Here is a 25,016-nt window from a genome sequence, read left to right as displayed (position 1 = left end):
CTTTAACCTTTCAACTCAACTACATAAAAGGTCCTGTAGTGATTTCTAACAATGGTTAGATTGGTTAGAAGTTTAGCAAATGTGTGGGGGAAAAAAAGCTCATAGAAGAATATATGGTCTCCCTGTTTGTTTGTTTTTTCATTCAGGAGGTATTAGTTTTTAAGACTTTATTAATATTAATGCTAACCTATATTATATAGTATAATATAAAATTTGGTACATTAAACAACAACTGAAGTTGGTGAACAATACTTCTAATTATTATTACGTATACATTAAATGGTAGATATTACTATTACAGAAAAAAAAAACTGAGCAAGGGGGGTGGCCCGCGCTTATTCAGCCAATCAGAAACACTCTTTACCTGTCAATCATTTTAAAGCATCCCTCCCTGTACTGCCTTTGAAAGGCGGGATTTCGATAAGGGGCGTGTTCTAACTCAGTAATAACTGGCGGAATTTAGTAAAGCGTTAACATAAGTATCACATCTCTGTCAGTGGCAAATAGTCAAATTAAACCGGTGTTTTATTTATTTTTTATATATACCGTTCCTTTGCTTTAAAATATACTGAAACACATTGTTAAGCGTCATTTCAGACTTAATATTAATTCAAACTGAAAATAAAAACATGTAGTGGAATACAACAGGTGTGCGGAGTACATCCAAAGCATTTCTGTGCCCATATGCGTTTGGCGGGTCGTATTCAAATCCGGATGACGCATGTGGTCACGTAGACCAATGGGAGGAGAGGGGGGCGTTCCCAACTATTTGTTCCAAACACGAATCCGGAGTGCGAGGCTCCTTTTCGCAGGTATGTAGCAGCTGGGCGAAAGAAAACACATTTATGTTGTCCTCTTTTAATCGAATGTACGTCTCTGTTGGTGTCTAAGTGCTTTTTGCAGAGGGCTGGTCGCTCAGTAGATTTTAGTGCGTTAATCGAGCTGTTCGTTCGATCATGGCACATTAAGGGGAGAAAAGGGGGCAAAGCTTTGGCCAACTGAAGCAGCAAAGAAACGTGTATGTCTATGTTGTGCGACACAAACCAATCTGTGTGTGTCCGATGCTTTCCCGGGGGCTTTTTTAACTTGTTTTTGATCTGAAAGCAGATCTGTAGCTCTGTCTGGTGTTCGGAGGAGGAGGAGGGGGGGAGAGGTGCTCAAACACGGTTAGACATTTTCCCCTTCAGTCTCCCAGTAAACAAAGAATATTAGATCTTGTGTTTATGCTGTAATGTATGATCGGATTCATCATTTTAGATCCTCGCATGATCTCACAGCGAGTCCGTGTTTATGCGATCAGATTTTTTAGTTCCCATTTTGACTTTGGGTCTGATTACTAAAGGACAACATGTCATGATAGAGGCGTGTGTGGTTCTGGTGTCGTGTTCGTGCGTGCTCGTTCAATCCAGAAATCATGTGATCATGAAATGTGTCCTTAATAAACGTTTGAGGATGTTTATACGCGGGTCTTTTGTTAGGTGTCGTGTTATAGCGTTCGCGAGCTCGCGGAGTATTTGAGTGCTTTGCGTCAGAATCAGTCCGAACTTGTTAATTCTGTAAGTTTTAGCTGTTTTGGTTCGTGTTGTTTTGGGTTTTGTCCGTATTTTAAGCGAAACACTGGGCGCGCACACACGCATAAGCGAGCCTCAGCTCCGACTGACTGACTGCGGACGGGGCGAGGAATCCCGGGCACTGGCTTAAGCCCCGCCTCTCGTGGGCGGAGCATGGCAATATGAGCCTCACGTCATACATAACGCCCTCTCTGAACAACCGACCAATCAGAATCGAGGATTCTTCCGCGTATACGCCCCTATGGGCTTACGTCATGCTCTACGCGTTGTCAGAGCGTCTGGCCAATCGGAGTCCAGAATTCTGTAAGAGGCGGTTATTTAAATAAAATACCTCAGTCTGATTGGCCAGCTTTTCGGAGGAGGCGTAAAAATGACGTAACCTCAGGCAGGAAGTTCAGGAAGTTGCTGAAAGCGTCCAGAGCTGATATAATGCCGCGACTTTATTAGGAAAATCACAAAGAGTAATAAGATTAAGTCTGGCCAGATCGCTACTCACTCTCCAGTCTAAAAAGTGATTTAGCGTGCATGCTTCTCAAAGCCATTCGTAGTTTCAGGAATGCGCGTGTGTGTGTATGAGAGTTCACCCCCCCCCCCCCCAAACAATGTTAATATTTGTTTGAGTGGCAGTCGAGAACTTCAATTAACATACAACCCAATGTCGTCTCTTGAGCAAAGAGCCAATCAGAGACAGAGTGTGTGGAGATGGCTTGTAAAGCCTATGTTAGCCCCGCCCCTCCTCAGCGCTTGTTTTCAACAGGAATTTAACTTGATTTTAAACTCCGTTTTCATGTGTTTTATCGGTGTTTTCAGTGTGAGTTTTAGTATTTAGGTGGCATTTTAACAGTCGTGGTGTACTATAAGCGCAGCTAACGGAGGCGGGTGAGTCTCAGAGATATAAAATACCAGTTTTATGCAGTAAGTCTGAACTTTTATTCCTGTCAGTAAGCTGGTTTTCTGTCAGACTGAAACTTCCGACCTTTAGTTTTCCAAGTTGCTTTGATAAAAGCGAAATTCCTGACTAAAATTCGCCACTTTTAGTCGCTGGTTAGCAAGTTAGCATTAACTGTCTGCATGTGCAGGAGACGCACGCACACACACGCACGCGCGCGCACATGTATGCACACCCATATACATTTATATACGTACTTATTTATACACACCAAAGCTTTTATATACACGCATACACTCACCGTGCACATGTATATATACACCGCATACATATTTACATGTACGTTTATATACACATCATACACATGTATATATATATACATGTCCACTCTATTGCTTATGTGTATCATCACATCATATACGTTTGCATGTACATATACATTGCCGTGTTCTTTATTCATCAGATAGTCAGAGTCTAGACTAGTAGATTATTGATAATGGTTTGGACTACAGCCAAATCATGATATTTAATAAGGTGCTGTCTTTGTCTTGTCTGTTCCAGGTCTTAGTTTCCGTCTTGAGTATGAGTAAAGCATGAGGAGGCGTTTAGAGGATCAGGAGCCAGTGTTCACCCCACAACAGCGCCGGCTTCCCGGCAGCACAGAGGGCTTCCAGCACAGGGTTCTTGCCCCAGCGCCTGCTGTATTCGAGGCTGTGGCTGACACCATGCAGCCTACCCCCGGAATACAGTACCCGGTTCCCCAGGCATACCAGGTGCAGACACACACCATCCGTCCATTGTGATGCATTATAGCTCCAAGGAATGAGTTCACACTTGCATCAGTTTAATCCAGAGTGACTCTAGAATCTCCAGAAGCCAAAATGATATGTTAGGATCATTGCCATACTATTATAGTTTATTTGTTTTTTTCTTATATTTTTTCTGTTTTTATTTTACTTGTAGTGCTTTTAAAAAGTGTCTATATAATTTTTATTAATGTTTGTTTTAGTTTCGGTTATTTAAGTTTTGTTAAGTACTGCTAAAGTATTACAGTTTAGTACAACTAAAGGAAAATGAAAAGTGTTGCATTGGAAATTGACTGAAATAAAATAAGGTTGTTGTAAATAATTATAATGGTGAGGTACAATTCATACTACTTCATTAAATAACTCCAAGTAAATTGAAAATAAGACATAATTTTAAAAACAGCGTGAGTGAATCACCGCGCGCTCTTTTGCTCTCTCAAAAATGCAATTAGCTTGAAGTCACATCGCGTCTGCACTATAAGTGAGCTGCACGGTTGACACAGGAATTGTCACTTACACTATCATGGCAGTCTTGCATCATCACTTAAGCTTATAAATTGCATTTTTTCTTTTTAATTATTGCCAGTGTTTAAACCAACTAATTAAAGTAACAGCGCACTTTTAGATTTAAGGAATACATTTTAAAGTTATTAATTAAAGTTCTTTATGAACCGCAGGATTGCTTGTAATAAACATTTAAATGCAAAAGGAAAGTCTGTAAAGCTGAATGTTTCTGTCAGTGGAAGTTTTTAATTCAGAATGTTTGTGATAACGTAAGAAAAGTAGTTTAAATGTTTTGCTTTAGCAACTTAATAAGTCTAAAAGTAAACGCAAAAGTAAAAAGCATCGAATAACTGATGAAAGCTTGTATTACTGTACTGTGTAAAAAAATAAAATAATAATAATAATCACAATGTTGAAAAAGCATTTTAAGTAACTATGTTTGGATTTAAAATTCAAATAATGGATAAATGTAGTGTTTGTGGTAAACAGCCATGAATAAGGACCAGATTTCTGGTATGCGTGAACCTCTCATACAGCTCACAAAATCAGGCTTGCGCTGTGTAAGCTATTGTGCATCAATTACACAATTGTAAAAACAAAAATACAGTGCATGATCAAACATTTAGGTGAGATAAATATATATTATTTAAAAAATGTCAAAAAAAAAATGCCCCCCTCCACTCCTCAAGTAAAAAAAGAAAAATAAATCATCTCATGAGAGTCACATATGAGAGAAATTCATTTTCAAAAATGTAATTCAGGCCTGAGTAAATGTGTTAGAATTTTGATTGGCTCATCGATATTCTACATGATAAAAAGAAGGCTTTAAAAAGATCGGTATTGGTTATCGGATCAGCAGATATTGCTTTCTGTGATCGGCCTCAAAAATCCCGATCGGAGCACCCCAACACTCATACATGTATATATTTAAGGAATATATGTAATATGTATTTATAGTTATATATAATATAAATCATATTTATACATGCAAATACATTTCTTAAATGTATATGGTGACAAGGTGATGAGGGGGCTTCAGTAGAATAACCGTGAACTAAGGTCAGATGAGATGTCGCAGGCCATATGTCAGTAAAAACAGATTTACCTGCCCTACCAGTAGAACACACAAATGCATCTGCGCACAGTGTATCATTTCATATCATTTCTGTGTCCCGATCAGCAGCAGCAGCTCTTAAAGTAATAGCAGCCAAATAACCTAATAGCCTAGCTTCTGTCATAGTATATTAATCAAGGATAAAAGGAAAAAGAGGAAATCAATAACTTTTGTAGCTTTAATGATTACTATATATTTAATTTAGTATTTAGTGGTTGATAGCTTTATTCAATTTCTGTATATTACCTACTTTCTGAAGGGCACAGGTCAATAATGGGTTTATATGAAGATGAAGTTTTTTTTTTTTTTTTAAGTCTAATGTTAAAATTTATAGCTTTCAATTATACTATAATGCTGAATGGCATTAGTCAATGTTTAAATATTACGGAAAAAACTATTTCCTAGAGACATCAGTAATATTGGTATCAGTGATACTCGCCTTCAGTCATAAATATTAACAAATAATAATAAAAAATACTGTCTTTATATTGTTTCGCCATTCATTTGAAGGTTGAATCTGAGATTATTGCAATATAAAAGTGTATTTCAAAACTTTAGTGTTAGGTGGGATTAAGCGCAATTAATTTCAGAAAAAAATTGCGATTATATGTATATTAGGGCTGTCTGTCGATAATTTTTAAAAAAATCTAAAAAAATCTAATTAATTACATGATGTGTTGATGTATTAATTTAATCGCAAATTACAGTTGTCTGCGAAAATACAACCAAAAGATTATTTAAAGACCTTACAAATACTAGCTTTATAAACAAATATTTTATTTGATTCAATGTCAAATTTATTACACACAAACGTTATAAAAAACATAAACTATGGAACATAAAAGAAGATAATTTGAGAAACATGTCCTTTTTGTTCTTTTTTGTTCATGCAGTGGAAGTCATTGGTAACCGAAACAGCTTTGTTACCAACAATCTTCAAAATACCTTCTTTTATGTTCAACAAAAGAAATGAAGTCATTCAGGATTGAGTAAATTACGACACTTAAAATTATTGGGGTGAACTCCCCCTTTTTCATGAAATAATACTCTAATTAAGAAACTAAAACTGCCAGCAGGTGGCAGTAAATGTGTCTGAGTCTGTTTTTTATTAGATTTGTTCAAACAGCTGATTCATTCAGGAATTCAATAAATGGCTCACTTTATGAACAGGACTTTAAATCATTGATTCATGAGATTCGTTCAAAATGTGGAATAATTTAGTTTCTCACAGATGCACAACAGTTCTGTTGTGGCTTTATAGGTAATATTTTTGTTGGCAAAATTGAGCAAAAACAGACAATAATGTGTTTAAAATAAACAATAATATCAACTTCTGATTTACTGAAATGTTTTGTATAAAATCACAATTGCACTCCTATTCGGGACAAACAGCACTCGTGTGATATTCAGTGTTAATTTTGGCAGGCATTTTTGATTTAGTCTTAGTCTTTATCTTGAGACGAAAATGCTTAATAGTGTTAGTCACATTTTAGTCATTTGAGTCTTTCATAGATTTAGTGTAGTTTTAGTCGACAAAAAAGTCATTGCATTCTTGTCAACTTTAATCATTACTTTTAGTCATGGTTTTAGCCAAACTGTAGTTACCAAAATTTATTTTGGTAGCTATTTTTTATTTGTAGTCTTTAAACTAAAATAATCATTAATTCTTCTCTACTTAGACCAAATCAATTAAACTTATGAGAAATTTGAATCAAGGACTGAATTTGGAAAAACTTAAAATTATGACAATTTTCATTTTTGGTTAAACTATCCCTTTAACAGTAGAGAAAAAGGAGCAACTTATACAAATATTATTATTATTATTATTATTATTATTATTATATATAAAAAGAAGCAGCAGCACAATAAGACAAATACAATAGAGATACAAATTAAACTCATTTTTCAGATACAGTAGGTTTTACTTAACATGTATACATTTATTTAACATTTATTTATTACATTTATTTTTGTTGTTTAACATTAATGACAGATAGGTATTTAATTTGGAATTCTGTCCTTTTAAGAAGGAAGGCATGCATGAAATACTGATGTGTTCAGTTTTCCCCCACCTGTTCACATTCACCCACCCTATAAGACTATAAGTCGCACCTTTTTTCATAGTTTGGCTGGTCCTGCTACTTATAGTCAGGTGCGACTTATTTTACAAAATTAATCTGACATGAACCCTCTCGCGGCTGTAGACTGTAATGTTTTCTCTTGGTTCTTGTTTCTTGGTTCTAAATAAATGCGACTTATAGTCCAGTGCGACTTATGTTTTTTTTCTTTGTCATGACGTTTTTTTGGACTGATGCGACTTATACTTGAGTGCGACTTATAGTCCGAAAAATACGGTAATCCATAACAGATTGTATTTACTTGAGATACTCTACATGGTAAACATTTGGACTGTTATATGTGTATTTGAGCCCTGAGAACTGATTGTGCGCTGTATATGAGAACTGAGGAAGTGGAGCATGTGCGCGCGAGAGAAAACATTTCTATCAGCGCAATTCCGCCTAGCACGTCTTCACTAACTATAAGTTAATCGACAACGAATTGTGACTCCCGGGAAAAACATGATGTCTAATTACCTTATCCCTACCCCTTAGGGTGCTAAGCTCATTGTTTCAGATCACTAGTTCGTGTTTTATTAGTCTATCCATCCACTGGCTGCTATACTGACTAGATATACGAATGCCCCTTATCCGATCGCAATCCGATGATAGGGACGCACATTTTGAAGGACAATAGCCTATAGGATGCATTTTGAATGTCGGGTAGTCCTCAAATAACATTATAGTCCAGTCTTGTCTAGTTAACGAGGACGCGGCATAAATTCCATCATAATTTTGTCATCAGATATTAGTTTTAGATCGTCAACTTTTCGTCTTAGTCACAGAAAAAAATTCTGTCAATCAGAAAAAGATTTTTCGTCTTGGTTAACAAAATGAAGACTGTTGATATTCCTCTCGCTGCCGGTGTTTATATATTTATATTACTATTATACAGTGTATATAGTAATTTTGCTTAGACCGAATCTCACAGAGGCTCCACATAACTCAGATCTTCGCACCATTTCTGATCATAGGTGTCCACAGTGGCCCAAAGCTCAAGTGGTCACAGTCACACACCCAGTCCGGCGGCGGCCCACAGTGGTGCTCATCATCATGGTCTGGCAGCGGTCCAGGCCCACGGTCCCGTGCCAGTGCAGGGCCACAGTCACCCGCCCACCCCCTCCGCATCTGCACAGGGGCAGCAGCAGTTCCAGAGACTCAAGGTGGGATGGGATTTCGTGTTTGGGAGTCAAACCAATGCAGTCCTGCAATAGCAGCTGTGTACGTGAGATAAACTGGATTGTCGTTCCCTTCCTACAGGTGGAGGACGCCCTGTCTTACCTGGACCAGGTGAAGCTACAGTTTGGCAATCAACCACACGTCTACAATGATTTCTTGGATATCATGAAAGAGTTTAAATCTCAGAGGTGAGTTTATTCACGTGTGAAACATCACAATTCTAACTTGTATGCTTTAAATATCTTTACTGTTAATGCGCCCTTGCGGAAAAAAATCATACTTTTTTTAATTGATCAAATAAAAAATAAAAAACATTAGTTAATCATAATCATTTCGAAAAATCTCTCTTTCTCATTCTGCAGTATTGACACCCCGGGCGTAATCAGCAGGGTGTCGCAGCTCTTTAAGGGTCACCCTGATCTCATTATGGGGTTTAACACGTTTCTTCCGCCGGGATACAAGATTGAAGTTCAGACCAATGACCTGGTTAACGTGACCACACCCGGTCAGATCCACCACATCACACCTCACGGCATCTCTGTGCAGAACATCCCCACCAGACCACCGCCTCCACCGCCACCACAGCTCCAGAACCAGATCCCTGCAAACCCTCCCAGCCTGGCATCCACACCCCCCGCCCAACCCACACCGAAAAACAAGGTACTCAGACTAAAAAAGTAAAGCTTATTTACAGGGTTCATGTTCACAAGGTCCTGTGGGTCCCTAAAATGTCTTTTAAAAAAAACGTTTCTTCATGTATGTATACAATTACAATTTAAAATGTCTTAAATACAGTGTTATTTTAGTATCATTGAGATACTATTATAGTTAAAGGTACAATTTTCTAAGATATTTGCAGTAAAATAGGCTAGTGTTATATATTTTGTACAGCTGATTACTAACAATATCTCTAATGTTTTCAACTACGTGTAAATCATGAGAAAATTCCCATTTTAAACCTTGACACGGGGCATTGACGTTTGTTACCCTTTGTTACCACCTTTACTGACGTAGAAACTACATGACAACAGTGTCATGGACAAATACGGAAGTAATGTCTAGCGTCCAGTAAACCACTTGCTTGCTTCAAGCAGTTCCTTATTTACTTTTTGCACGTTTTATGGTGGATTGTGTTACTTATTCATGGAACATAATTACCGTTTACCGTCTGCCGCTGGTTCTGTCGACAAGGACAGCTCCCGTAAACTTGTGTTTTACTCGACAGGTGAGTTGTTTTGATTCATATCTTTCCAGAAATCGTATGCTATTATAACAACCAACAAGATTAGTATTATGGGCCATACACGCAAACACGGGGCATCGTGTCTCTAGACCGGCATGAGGACGCGTCTGTTATGACATCAGGCACAACATTTATAAAAACTTAACCTCATCTGTTAAATCCTTGGTTTATCTTTCCGTCTGATTGATGTCCATCAGCGGTTGGGTAGAAGACAACAAATCCCATCATTCTACGCTCCTTCTTAGCGTCAACAAACCACGAGATTGTTATTGTTTTGGTAGTGCGCCCTCTAGTGGCAGGTCCTATAAACTGTACCTTTAATTCATATTATATATTTAATAATTTTGCAATAATTGTTGTTTTTGTAAAAAAAATTACATCTAGTTTATATTAATTTTAGTTTTAGTTTTAGATATTTTAATACATCAATTCAATAATAAAGTCAGTATCAGCATATATCAGTTAATGTTTACTTTTTTTCAATTAATTGTTTTTCATGGTTTAATTTTTTATTTTTTTAATACAAGTACAATATCCGTTTAAATGGTTATAGAAGCCACTGCTTTAACACTGCTTAAAATGGTCATTTTAAGCAGCATTACATTTAGGGATAGAAAAAAAAACAAGAATCACTAAACTTAATATGATTATTAAACTTCAAAAGGTAATTATTTAATTAAATGAGCGCTATGCATTCAAAGTCAAAAAGTTAAGTTTTCAGAGAAGTTTGCAGTCATTGAATACTGCGCATTTATGGCAAGTGTTTACTTGAAATAATAATTTGTCAATTAACTATTGGCTTTTATATTGGAATATGTTGTAGATGATGGTAACAGTGAATATTTTATCTCCCTCATCCATTTGAATGATCAGCTAGAAAGTAGCACTTAAGTCAGCAATGACATTTCAAAATAAGAGTCCCAGAGATTCCTGGCTTTTTGTAATTAAAAGTTTTGCATTATGCATAACACTTTTTTTTGGTTAACCAGTTTCAGTGTTTAGATGTTATGGGTTTGTTTTATATGATTATACAGTAATGTTTTATTTGTGGCTGTCTTAAGTCTTAAATATGATTGTCCTCATTTGTAAGTCGCTTTGGATAAAAGCTTCTGCTAAATGTAAATGTAAAAACCCTGCATATACCTTGGTTTACATCACTGATATTTTTCCATCTCTCTCCAGCCACTGCAGTCTCCAGCTCTGACTCCGAGCAGTCATCCCAATCCGTCCATCCCTCCCTATGCGTCCCCGCGTTCGCCCCCGCTGCAGCCCCTCACCCCCGTCAACAGCATGCCCACCGCCCCGCCGCTGCAGAACAACCAGCCCGTGGAGTTCAACCACGCCATCAGCTACGTCAACAAGATTAAGAACCGCTTCCAGGGCCAGCCTAACATCTACAAATCCTTTCTCGAGATCCTGCACAAGTACCAGGTTGGGCAGAAAACTGAAAACACTTCACAAACGAATTATAATTCACAGTCCACTTACGCATATACTTGTTTCGTTAATCAGAAGGAGCAGCGTAATGCTAAAGAAGCGGGCGGGAGTTACACCCCAGCTCTGACTGAACAGGAAGTTTACGCTGAGGTGGCCCAACTCTTCAAAAACCAGGAGGATCTGCTCTCTGAGTTTGGACAGTTCCTGCCGGACGCCAACAGCTCTGTGGTGAGTTTGACCGAGGCTCCGCCTCCACTCTGACTCCGCCCACTGGACGGATACATTACTCCAGATTTACAATCTTTTAATCTAAACTTTGTCTAACCGAAAATAATTAACTGTCATTTTCAGAAGTTCAGGGTCAGTTTAATCTGGTTTTCTGATATTTTAGTGTTATTGAGATTCTGTTATAATTTTTTTATAAATATTTCAATACTTTTAAGTTGTTATTTTGAAGCTTATTAATTCAGGGCTTAATGATTAACTTTTTTTCCCAGTGAGCACATGTTCACAGAAGTTGAAAATTGAACCAATTTATCAAATGAAATTTATCAAATAATGGTTACATTATTTTTTTTCATATATAGGGATACAAGGAGACATCTACAAGCAGGATTATTTAACTTATAATAATACAAAACTACATTATTTTAAATGTTTCTGCTTCAAACTGTTGTTTGTAATTATTTAATTTTTTTATATCGTTTAGAACTTTGAGGTCAGTAAGATTTTTATAGGTTTTTTTTCTTATGCTCAAGAGCTTTTTTGATAATAAAAAAAACATAATATTGTAAAATATTATTACAATTGTAAAAATGTTTTTTTTTTATTTTTATTTTTTTTATATACTTTAAAATGTAATTTATTCCTGTCAAGCAAAGCTGAATTTTCAGCATAATTACTCCAGTTTCAGTGTCACATGAACCTTCAGAAATCATTCTAATATGCATTCTTTTTTGGAACATATAATACTTTTTCCGGATTCTTTGATGAATAAAAAGTTCTAACATTTTTATAACAATATACACTACTGTTCAAAAGTTTGTGGTATGTTTTTTTTTTTTTTTTTGAAAGAAATTAATACCTTTTTTTCAAGGATATGTTAAATAGTTACCATATTTGTTTATTTTTTTATATATTTCATTATATAATGGCATTTTGATGTTTAATTATCACTTTAGGATGTATCACAATTACTGTTTTTCTACCTTTAAATTGAAATTGTACGTTTAATTAAGTTGATGAAATGTTAATTTATAGGATTTAATACCATTTAAGGGGATTTCAGAATTACATTTCATAAAACTTAATTTGAATCGCACACATGCTCCTAATTACTTTTCGATCAATTGTTATTCGTAAATGCGAGGGAAATGCTCAAACTAAATTTGTATTTCAGTTGTAGTTTTGATTTTAGTACTAAGTAAAAATGAGGTTTCCTGCTCTGAACTCCCTCTAGCTGCTGAGCAAGACGACAGCAGAGAAAGCTGAATCTGTGCGTAACGATCACGGTGGAACGGCCAAGAAACCACAGCTCAATAACAAGCAGAGGCCCAATCAGAACAGCTGCCAGATACGCAAGCACTCGACTTCAGCCGTCACCCCACCTGTGAAGGTGCAGAAAATCCTCTAATTCATGGAAATACCTTTCATTATATACTGAATGAATTTCATAGCATTTGGCATAGTTTCTTGATATCTGACTTTTTTTCCACTTTTTTTTTCTTCTTCTTCTCAGAAAAAGCTCAAGTTAATGAATATCAAAGATCCATCCGTGGCAGAATCTGGCAAACATGGAGGAACGGAGTCTCTTTTCTTTGACAAAGTGAGTTGCTTTGGGTTAACGCAGGGAAGCTGATGTAATACGCAGGTTGTTTTTATCTCAAGTCTTGACTGCATTATGGATGCATTCGTAGGTGCGGAAAGCTTTACGAAGTGCTGAAGCATATGACAACTTTCTGCGGTGCCTGATCATTTTTAATGAAGAAATTATTTCTCGTGCTGAGCTGGTTCAACTTGTCGTTCCATTCTTGGGGTAAGTCCAGTTTGAAGTGAATTTTAATTGTATGTTATTCTATTTTATTTATTTATTATTATTATTTTTTATCTTAATTTCATATAAAAATACATTTATTTTATCTTTTATTTTTTAATTGTTTTATATTTATTAAATGTATCTTTTTATTTATTTCCATTCATTTTTGGGAATAATCTTTTGTTTTATTTTAATTCATCTTTTATTAATTATTTTTTTTGCAAAGCTGCCCTATAAATTATTTAGCAAGAGTGTTTAGCATTTTCACCATTCATTAATTCATTTTTTTTGGATTATATTTATTTCCTGAAATGTTGCAGTAGGTAGATTTGTTTTGCCATTCATTTTTAGTTTTATTTATTTTTGTATTTATTACAAAGCTGCCTCCATTATTTATTTTGCTTGCGTGGGTTTGTGTTTGAACTAATTAACCCATTTTTCCCCAGCAAATTTCCTGAGCTGTTCTCTTGGTTTAAGAACTTCCTTGGATATAAGGAGATGTCCCATCTGGAGAGGTACCCAAAAGAAAGAGCCACTGAAGGAATTGCCATGGAAATTGACTACGCTTCATGCAAGCGTCTGGGATCTAGTTATCGAGCTTTACCCAAGAGCTACCAGCTTCCCAAATGCACAGGAAGAACATCACTCTGTAAAGAGGTAAGAGAGGATTTCCCGCTAACAGCAGCTTCTTAATAATGAGCATGCATCATGTGACACAAGCTTTTATTCAGAAACTGGTTCTTTGTGGCTGCATCAGGTGCTGAATGATACCTGGGTTTCCTTCCCCTCCTGGTCTGAGGACTCGACCTTCGTCAGCTCCAAGAAGACTCAGTATGAAGAGCACATGTACAGGTGTGAGGACGAGCGATTCGAGGTGAGACACTTTTACTGGTTTCACTTGCTGTTGTGATGTAACTCTTGCTAACGATGTCGTCGACTCCAGCTGGATGTCGTATTGGAAACCAACCTGGCCACCATTCGTGTGCTGGAGGCGGTGCAGAAGAAGCTGTCTCGGATGTCTGCGGAAGAGCAGGCGAAGTTCAGACTGGACAACGCTCTGGGCGGCTGCTCGGAGATCATCCACAGGAAAGCCATCCAGAGGATATATGGAGACAAAGCTCTGGACATCATCGACGGACTGAAGAAGAATCCGGCAGTGTCTGTTCCCATTGTACTCAAGAGGTTCGAGAAAATGGGCTTCAAAAGGCCTGCTGCATTACGTACATCAGAAGATTTTGACTCTGGCCCTCGAGGTCCACTTTCCTGCAGAGTTTATCTCCAGCCTAACCGTCCTGTAGCTTTCTAGTGATCCCCAAGCCCTTGATTAGTTAGTTCAGGTGTGTTTGATTAGGGCTGAAGAGAAGCTCTGCAGGGAAGTGGACCTCAAGGGATCTTTATTATATTACAGTGTAGTATATTATTTCTACTTGGTGCTTGAATAGTGTGCGTTTTTCCAAATATTTTAAATGCATTTATTGTAATTTAATTATTTCCTGTCCCAGACATCGGCAATAATATAACTTTATAATTACTCTAGGACATTATATATATACATTTATTTATTTAAATTTATTTATTTATTATTTTTAATGTATTTGATTTTAACTAACTTTATTGTATTATTTATATACCATTATTGGGTTTATTATATTATATTATATTATTCAAATTTAGTAATTCACCAGTTTGGATTTTTCAGATTTTTTTTTTTTTTTTTTTTTTTTTTTTATGAATTTTATTTTAAGTATTTATTCATTCATTCATTTTATTTCTTGTATTAATATATATATCTTATTTAATAAATAGATTAATGTTTGTTTTATTTGTATTATTTTATTTTATTTTAATCAGTAGTGGTTTAGCAATTATCAATAATGTTATTTATTTTATATTTTATTTTATTATTATACTAGATTATCCAAAAATAATAGTTGACCAATGTGGGGTTTTAAAGCTGTTATTTCATTTCATTTTATTGCCAGTGTTTGTTCTTATTTAGCTGTTTCCAATATCTAAATTGTAGCTATTAAAGTTTTGTTGTTGTTGAAATCAAGTTATTTTAACCTATGGTAAATATCCATCTTCTCATTGTGCGTCTCAGGCTAAAGCTGAAGGAGGAAGAGTGGCGTGAAGCTCAAAGGGGTTTTAACAAGATCTGGAGAGAGCAGAATGAGAAATACTACCTAAAGTCTCTGGACCATCAAGGCATTAACTTCAAACAGAACGACACTAAGGTGCTGCGCTCAAAAACACTTCTCAACGAGATCGAGAGCATCTTTGATGAGGTGAGACGCTCTTTATCCTCTAGAAGAAGTTAAAAGGTTTTTTTGTTTTTCCTCTCAGAGAAACTTGATTGATGGTTGTGTGTGCGTTTAGCGGCAGGAACAGGTTTCGGAGGACAACAGTGCGTGTCCGAGCGGGCCTCACCTGACTCTGACCTACGAGGACCGTCAGATCCTGGAGGACGCGGCGGCGCTAATCATTCATTACGTGAAGCGCCAGAGCAGCATCAACAAAGAGGACAAACACAAGATTAAACAGATCATCTACCACTTCATCCCCGACATGCTGTTCTCCCAAAGAGGAGTGTTTCCTCCCTCTGAGGAAGACGATGATGAAGAAGACATGGACCTGGACGAGGAGGCATCCAGGAAGCACAACGGGCTAACGGGAGGCGTTAGCGGCAGCCCGACAAAGTCCAAACTGCTGTTTAGCTCGTCCACGGCTCAGCGGCTGCGCTCCTGCGAGGACGCGTATAATCTGTTTTATGTGAATAACAACTGGTACATCTTCCTCCGGCTGCACCACACTCTGTGCTCGCGTCTGCTGCGGCTCTATGCGCAGGCTGAACGACAGATCGAAGAGGACCTGAGGGAGCGCGAGTGGGAGAGGGAGGTGCTCGGACTCAAACGGGACAAGAATGACAACACTGCCATCCAGCTGCGCCTGAAGGAGCCCAGTGAGTGATCAAACCGGCTAACTTTAACAATTGTTTGATCAGAATAGCTGACGAATTGTGCACAGTAAGATCAGGAACATTTTCGTGTTGATTTTTGAAGTCTGGTGGATGTTTGTTGGACTGGTTTTAGACACTCTCGCTCTCTCTTTCAGTGGACATAGATGTGGAGGATTATTACTCGGTGTTTCTGGAGATGGTGCGGAGTCTGCTGGATGGGAATATGGAGGCGTCTCAGTACGAGGATTCGCTCCGAGAGATGTTCACCATTCACGCCTACATCGCCTTCACTGTGGACAAGCTGATCCAGAACATAGTCAGACAGGTCCGTCTGCCCAAACCCAAAGTCATAACAGTGCTTTTGCATGTCATGCCTAAAAAAAACATGCTTTGAAGTGATCATATTAGATTTTTTTTTTTTTGCCTTAATGTTTATAGTATAGTTCTAGTCTCTTTATTATATTATAGATTTAGACTTCTTTTCTTATATAATATATTCATTATAAATCAAAATTGTAAAAATAAAATATGTAAATAATAATAATATAAAGTATATTATAAAAAAAAAATTAGCTACAAAAAAAAAAAAAACTTCCACAGATATATTGAAAAAATATAGATACATACATATGGGTGCATCTCATTAAATTAGAATATTGTGAAAAAGTTTAAAAAACATTTAAAAAAGTGAAACTTTCATATATTCTAGATTATTGCTGGGCGGTATATCGGTTCATTCCGAATACCAGTGTTTATTTTTCTTATGATATTAAAATATACTTTTTTTTTTTTTTAAATACCACAATACATATATGTGTTACTTAAAGGTACAATTTGTAAGATATTTGCAGTAACATATACAAAAACCACTAGGCTAGTGTTATATATTTTGTCCAGCTGATTACTAACAATATCTCTAATGTTTTCAACTACTTGTAAATCATGAGAAATTCCCATTCTAAACAGTGACACGGACAGTGCAGTCGCCTGTCAATGATGTTAGTTTCAATTTGTTACCGCCTTTACTGACAAATGGCGTGGACAAATGCGGAAGTAGCTTCGCCATAAACTTCAGCTAGAAAGAGATGCCGATCTCGCTTGTGTTTTAGTGGGTTCAACAGGTGAGTTGTTTTGATTTGTATCTTTACAGACAACGTATGCTATTATAACGATCAATAAGATTAGTATTAGGGGGGAATACACGCCAAACGCGGGGCATCGCGTCTGATCCATAGTCTGATCGCGTCTTCGCATTGACTTTGTATGTAATCTACTCGCGCAAATCGCTGAACTCGCAATAAATCCATGATTTATCTTCCCGTCTGATTGGTGGCCGTAAGCTGTTGGGTAGAAGACAACAAATCCCATCATTCCACGCTCCTCCTTAGCTTCATCAAACCACGCGATTGTTATTGTTTTGGTAATGCGCCCTCTAGCTGCAGATCCTATAACCTATACCTTTAAGTTTGAGAGGGGTCTCTTTTCCCCGTTGCACTGTGGCGAGGCACAGCTGTATGTGTTTCAAAGTGTGAAAGTTCCGAAACAGAAGCTGTAGAACTAGTAGAACATGATGACACAGAAGAACCCGTCATTGACATATCCACCCCCCACTGCCATCAGCTCCGGCACGTCATACACACTAGCGCAACTTTCTTCCATAGAATATATAAAGTGATGCATCATATCTATGATTCAGTTGTAAGATGTCGCCAGTGCTACCCCGCGAGCATGAGGTCTGACTCTCCGCCGCAGTGTGGTCTCTCTCAGGGTCTGTTCTGTGCAGCATTGCTTTCAGTTGGCCGCACCACAGCCGAGTCGCCAATAAATTAGTGCAAAATGCAGGCAGTGAGCTGCATGGGACAATTAGGTAATATAGCCAGAACAACCACATTGCCGCTCAACATGCATATACTGTACATGCATGTTGGTTTCATCAGACGATGTCGCGATTATAAATGAGAGTGATTCCTGGTTAACATGTCCTGGTAACAATATTCACTCCTCATGACAGTAAAACGGGGCAATCTAAGTCAATCTACTGCACTAGCCTATTTCCTCTCTCAATCAGTAGAAAATGTGGTTTACATCCGGTCATGCATGAAAAAAAAAAAATACCACCATATACCATGAAACTGGTATAATTTTGAAAAATACCATGATATAAATTTTTTGTCATACCACCCACCACTATTCTAGATTCATAATATGTAAAGTAAAACATTTCAAAAGGTTATTTTAATTGTTTTATTTAAAATATATATATATATATATATATATATATATATATATATATATATATATATATATATATATATATATATATATATATAATTAAAGCTTACAGCTCAGTGTCTCAGAATATTAGAATATTTCTTAAAATCAATTAAAAAAGGATTTGCAAAACCGAAAAGCTCGGTTTCTTTAAAGTATGCTCATTTATGCGCTCAATTCTTTATATATATATATATATATATATATATATATATATATATATATATATATATATATATATATATATATATATATATATATATTAGTGCCGTCAAACTATTAATCATGATTAATCACAACCCAAAATAAGTTTTTGTTTGCATAATGTGTGTATATATATATATATATATATATATATATATATATATATACACACACACACACATACACGTGTGTATTTGTATCTTTATATAAATTTTTTCTTAATTTTTATTATAATTTAAATTGTTAATTTGCTAAATGTTAAATTCTTATTATGAAAAAAAAAATTAATTTTATATTTTTAGACATCAAAAAAATGTGAAAAAATATATAAAGTCAATAAATAATGAATACCGTGAATAACAGAACAAATTAACATTATGAAAGTGGCTTGTTTGAAATGCATAGAATTATGGTATTTTTCTCAATTTATGGAATTTGTTGATTTATTTTGTATGATCTTTTTTACTTTTTTATTCCCCTTTTATACATTAAATTTAACAAAAAATGATTTTCTTATGAAAATAGTAATAAATGATCTTTCTGCACTTTGAACCAAGTTCCATAGAAATCAAAACCTTCACAGTACTGTGTCTCAAAAGATGAGTTGGATTCCTCTAAAATTTTAAAATCCTTGATCTGCCTTGTAAGTGATGAAAATCTCTCTTTCTCTCTGTCTGTAACTGTAGCTCCAGCACATAGTGAGCGAGGAGATCTGTGTTCAGGTCACAGAACTGTACCTGAGTGAGAGCAGCCACTCAGCCACCGGTGGATCTCTGCTGACTCAGAGCAGCAGGGCGCCGGCGGAAGTGTCCTACCAGCGCAAGGCCGAGCAGCTCATGTCTGACGAGAACTGCTTCAAGGTAGAGCTCTGAGCGCTAGAGAAGGCCACACAGAGAGAGTCTCGCGGTATTAAGAGTCTGGAATCTCTCTTTCTCTCGCTCTAGATGATGTTTCTGAAGAACCGAGGGAACGTTCAGCTAACGATGGAGCTGCTGGACACAGAGGAGGAGAACTCAGAGGGGCCAATGGAGATCGAGGTGAGCTTCACCGACTGATTCACGGATCAAACAGGGACGCGAACGTACACACTAGTGTCATTTTAGACCGAATTGAAATGTTGTAGTGATTTTACGTTTACATTTTAGTCATTTAGAAGATGCTTTTATCCAAAGCAGCTTACAAATGAGGACAAAAGAAGTAATCAAAATCAACAAAAGAGCAATGAAATGCATTTAAAACAAAAATCAATAAATGAAAACATTTAAATTAAGTAATAATAGAATGAATGAGTTAATTATGTATACAAATAATTTAATATTATATATAAAGGATTTTTTTATTATTATTATTTAAAAAAATAAATGTAGTAATAATTATATTATTGTTATTTAATATAATAATATTAATAATAATTAATAAAATGTAAAAGTCAAATCCAGATCTGCTATTATTCTTCAGTTCCAGGGTTATTATAGTTACTTGAAACTAAAATCACAAAAAAAAACATAATTTTTGTTACTTGAAATAAATGTTAACTGAAATAAAACTAGATAAAATTTTTAACTTTTTTCAATAACTAGTTGCCAAAACAGTATTTCTCATTTTCACTTAAAGTAAAAAATATATATAGACACAATATTTTTTTTTTTGAAAATTACTTAATTAAAATGGAAAAAAATAATAATAAAATAAATGATAGCATTTCACTGGAACTAAAATAAAACTATTCAGTGTTTATTTTTAAGAATAGTATTCATAAAACATTTCAAATGTAATTGATTTTCCCCATTCTCTTGGTCACATGTAGCGCTGGTCGGATTACGTTGCGCGGTATCTGTCGACAGATTTCTCATCTCCAGACCTGAGGGATCATCTGTCTCAAAAGCCTGTGTTTCTGCCAAGGTACGCTGTGTTTGTGACCCCTGACCCCTGAACTTCCCATCCACTGAATCTCAGCATTCAGACGGTTTACATCAGGGGTGTCAAACTCAGTTCCCAGAGGGCCACAGCCCTGCCCTGCTCCAACACACATACCATGACGTTTTCAGATAAGCCTAACTGATTAGATGAGCCGGATCAGCTGTGTTTAAAGGGGGGGTGAAATGCTATTTCATGCATAGTGAGTTTTTTACACTGTTAAAGAGTTGGATTCCCATGCTAAACATGGACAAAGTTTCAAAAATTAAGTTGTACGTTTAAAGGAGTATTTTTGTTCCAAAAAAACCTCTTCCGGTTTGTCACAAGTTTCGGAAAGTTTTTTTCGAGTATGGCTCTGTGTGACGTTAGATGGAGCGGAATTTCCTTATATGGGTCCTTTTTTACAGAGCATCAACAGAGTTGTGCAAGTGTTTTTGTTTGTTCCCTGCATTTCGGATTGCACATCGTTTATTTCTTAAGGATAATGCAGTCCCAACGGAAAAGGGTCACGATCGTGTGTTGGAACCGCAGGCGGTGAGTAAAACTGCTTCAAATATCTCTGTGTTGTTAACTTAGGTATCAGTGCGTAAGCACATCAAGTAAACAACATGCGATGTTGTCATCAAACTGCACTTTCCACATATACAGCTTAAAAAAAAAAAAAAGACGACATAAAGTGGAACTTAGTCATTTTCCAAAACCGCTAAGCAAATATATACAGTTTCAGTACATACCACATAGCATACCGCCTTTGCTGATGCTGCTCTTGTTAAATTTCAGCCTCTGGATCTGTGTCACAGCTTCCACATGCTCTGAACTCAAAAGCCTACTGGCGCTCGTGATTCTTTAGCTCCGCCCACACGTCACGCCTCTAGGCGCTCGTGTTTTTCCGGGAAAAATCGGTACAGACTATCTTTCTCTTACAAATATAATAAAAATAAAGACTTTTTGGAGTTATGAAGGATGCAGTACTACTCTATAGGTACTCAAGATTAACAGGATATTGAGTGAAAACGAGCATTTCACCCCCCCTTTAATTAGGGTTCAATCTAAACCGTGCAGGACTGTGGCCCTCCAGGAACTGAGTTTGACACCCCTTAGTTTACATGCAGCAGAGGAGTTTGTGGAGGTAAATACTATTGGTTTGTCATCCTCCTCCTCTGTTTGTGTAGGAACCTGCGGCGGATCCGTAAGCGTCAGCGGAGCTGTGAGTCTCAGGAAAAGGAAGTGAAGGACTGCGGCAGAAAAGAGAACGCAGACAGCATGAAAATGGAGTGCATGTTCAAACTCAACTCCTATAAGATGGTGTACGTCTTCAAATCTGAGGATTACATGTACAGACGCACCGCGCTCCTGAGAGCCCAGCAGGTACGATCACACACACACCACGATAACTGATTACAGTCTCAGTCATGTTTTAATATTCCCCAACACTGATTTTCTCTTAATGTCTAATATGAAAGAATTGTCTCCAGTTTTTTTGAGCCATTTAATTTGTTTTGTTCATTTGTGCACTTAAAAAACTGAATACCCATATAAATAACAAATATCACATCGGTGCATATCAATATCTAGTTCACATTTATGATACAAGCCTTCTCTTTTTTTTTTTATCACATGAACTAGCACATCTATAACTCACCTTGTCCCCTCCACTGTTTTTTTGTGTAAATTTTGACATTTTATATTGGTTGCAGTTTGGTTACATCAGATTTTACAGGGTTTTAAAAACATGAAGTCTAACATCTCACTTATTTATTTAAATATACAAAAATGATTAGTATGAAACTGCGGATTCATATTATTTAACAATTGAACCTCTGATTGTTTGTTGCCAAAATGGATTTTAATATTTATATTATGGTCTAAAAGTGATAGTTAATATTTATATTAATACGAATTTATATTGGAACATAATAATGTAATTATGCACACTGTCAATTTGTGCAATATTTGTTCTTTTGTTTGTCACCAATAGTTTTAATATTTACATTAATCGTATTAAAAGAATGAGATATTGATCAGATTGAATATATAAATTGATAGTTTTATATATTTAATACATTCTCATTTTGAAGTTATGTTTTATGCATTTAATATACTTAATTACAATCTCAGTTTATGTGCAATATAATTCTTTCCTCTTGTTACTAATATGCATTTAAATATTTAAATTCAAATTAATAATAAGATAGGATATTAGCAGGATTTAATATTTGTGTGTGTGTTTGTCAATTTTTGCTATATTGTTTCCTTTGTCACCAATAGCATTAATATTCACAATAAAAAATTGTATGCACTGTCAATTTGTGAAATTTTTTTACCTTCATGCCCATTAGTATTAATCTTTACATTAATAGTATTTAAAAGGATAGAATATTGATAGGATTTAATATTTAAATTGATGGTTTTATATAAGATAATAATTTACATTTTGCGTTTATGTTGTGTATATTTAATATAAAGAAATACATTCTCAGTTTGTGTAATAAAATAATTGTTGCTAATATGGATATTAATAATATTAATAGAATATTATATTAGTAGGATTTAATATTTATATTGACTGTATTATATTGTATTATTATTGTATAATTGCATGTGTCAAAATTTATGTGCAGTAAAAATTTGTCATCTTAGTTGCCGATGGGTGAAAAATAATATATATATATTAGGGGTGCTGCGATCACGATCGGCCGATCGTTATGCGCATCTCGTCAGTAAAGCCGGTTTTCTAATCAGCGGTTAATTCCATCAGGTGCGTGATTTCACATAGATCAGCTGTTACTACACAGAGCCGTTGTTAACTGAGAAGATGCGCCAATAAACGCTGAAAATTAACGTGATTTGCGCATCTTCTCTATTAACAACGGCTCTGTGTAGTAACAGCTGCTCTATGTGAAATCACGCACCGCTGATTAGAAAACCGGCTTTACTGAGGAGATACGCATAACGATCGGCCGATCGTGATCGGAGCACCTCTAATATATATATATATATATATATAGATATAGATATATATAGATATATATATATATATATATATATATATATATATATATATATATATATATATATATATATATATATATATATATATATATAAATAATAATAATAATAATAATAATAATAATAATAATAATAATAATAATTATTATTAAAAAAAAAAATGTAATCATCAATTTTTTTTTGCATTTTTACGTTAGTACTTGATGAGAAAAGCCGTTACTCGTCTCTCAGCACATCAACTCACCGCTCTGGCGCTCTCTCTCTCTCACTCTCTCTCTCTCTCAGTCTCACGAGCGAGTGAGCACACGTCTGCACCAGCGCTTTCACACCTGGACTCAGCGCTGGGTGAAGGAGCACGTGACCAGAGACATGGCTGCTGAAACCAGCAAGTGGCTCATGGGAGAAAGGCGGGAGGGACTGGTGCCCTGCTCCACCACCTGTGACCCCGAGACCCTTAACTTCCAGCGCATTAATAAGTACAGGGTCCAGTACGGCAGTGCCCACAAGAGCCCGTGACATCAGCAGAAAGGGGCGGAGCTCAGTGGCGATGTGAGATTTTTAACAGTGTTTTTGTTTTCCTTTTTTTATAAGCTGTTCCTGTAGAAACGCAGGTCGCCCAGTCCCAAAAAGCACGGGGTTGAAGACCTGTCAGTCAAACCCAGCCCGGACCAATCAGCACAGCCCTTACCGTAGACCAGTCCACTGATCCGATACATATATAAGACTCCATGCATCTCTTGAACGCCAGTCGAGTGTGTTCACTGGTTTTTGATAGTTAAAACAGGCAGCAGATCTGAGAAAAAGTGGCGGAAAAGTCTGAATCAGACTTTTTACGAAAACAAAAAACAAAACCGTTTCTGGATAAGTGCACTTAACTTTAACGTGACTTTAAGAGATTTATTCTGCCACATCATTCATTTCAGAGAATGAAAATCTGAAGTGTGATTTAAATAACAGTAATATTAGAATGAAAAAAATCTGTTTTTACTTAAATATGTATAGGCAATACAAATCCAAGGCCTGTGTGAAGGCGTTATGAATCAGAAAACACACTTCTATCTGCTCCATGCACCAGCGTACAGTGAACATGACCTGTGAAACACACACACTCATAGTTTCAACAGTTTTGTAAATACAGTGTAAATATCACCAGACCTTTTTTATGCCAGATGTGTGTTGTTTAGTGCTTCAGTGTGGCGTTTAGGGAGGAAAAAAAGCGGGAACCACATGGAAAACGATGATAGGATGGTTTATCACAAATTTTACCAAAGGGAGTCGATTATTAAGGTCGGGTTTGTTTTCTTTCTCCTTTTGTGTGTTTCCTTTTGCTCTTCTACTCTGTCTTCCTTTTTTCTTTTCTTTTTTATTAGTAAAATGTTAATTTTGCCAAGTAGAAATGTATCCAGGTTCTTGTTTTTGCAATGGAAGTTTTTATAAGAAAAAAAAAAGCATTTTAATTTTTGAAGTTTGAATATGGATCTCGTTTCTGTACACTTTTATCACTGACCATTTTGGATGGACCTTCAGCCGTGTCCTCTGGCAAACACACGCAGACACAACTCTTATGAATGTAAAGGTCTTCTCTATCGTTGTCAGAGGTTTCAGTCTTCACTCTGGATAGATTTCTGCTGGACAAATCTAAATATAAATATATATACACATTTTAAAAATGAGTCACAAAGCATGTCTTTTCTGTGGATCATTATAGACCCTTTATTTGCATATTATTTAAATGAATAAAAAAATTACATTTGTAGCATAAA

At 36.0% G+C, this 25,016-nt stretch overlaps 1 protein-coding gene across 4 annotated transcripts; it reads left to right on the top strand.

Moving 5' to 3' along the window:
• Window positions 1-679: 679 nt before the first annotated feature.
• Window positions 680-25,016, top strand: LOC128013966 (paired amphipathic helix protein Sin3a). Of its 4 annotated transcripts, none has more exons than XM_052597174.1 (21): window positions 680-812; window positions 3,022-3,233; window positions 7,976-8,164; window positions 8,262-8,368; window positions 8,543-8,840; window positions 10,606-10,854; window positions 10,936-11,088; window positions 12,320-12,475; window positions 12,599-12,685; window positions 12,777-12,895; window positions 13,342-13,552; window positions 13,653-13,769; window positions 13,839-14,077; window positions 14,997-15,180; window positions 15,272-15,854; window positions 16,007-16,176; window positions 19,013-19,186; window positions 19,271-19,363; window positions 20,134-20,228; window positions 21,416-21,611; window positions 23,539-25,016. In XM_052597174.1, exons 2-21 carry the CDS (start codon window positions 3,054-3,056, stop codon window positions 23,767-23,769), a joined length of 3,831 nt encoding a protein of 1,276 aa, XP_052453134.1. In that variant the 5' UTR covers window positions 680-812; window positions 3,022-3,053; the 3' UTR covers window positions 23,770-25,016. The 4 variants fall into 4 exon arrangements, with proteins under 4 accessions (XP_052453134.1, XP_052453136.1, XP_052453133.1 ...); XM_052597176.1 differs by having other exon boundaries at window positions 811-1,166; XM_052597173.1 differs by lacking the exon at window positions 680-812 and adding an exon at window positions 1,924-2,450.

The sequence above is a fragment of the Carassius gibelio genome, chromosome B25 (assembly GCF_023724105.1).
Source record: "Carassius gibelio isolate Cgi1373 ecotype wild population from Czech Republic chromosome B25, carGib1.2-hapl.c, whole genome shotgun sequence".
NCBI classification, from domain to species: Eukaryota; Metazoa; Chordata; class Actinopteri; order Cypriniformes; family Cyprinidae; genus Carassius; species Carassius gibelio.
This window is presented reverse-complemented; position numbering and strand designations above follow the sequence as displayed.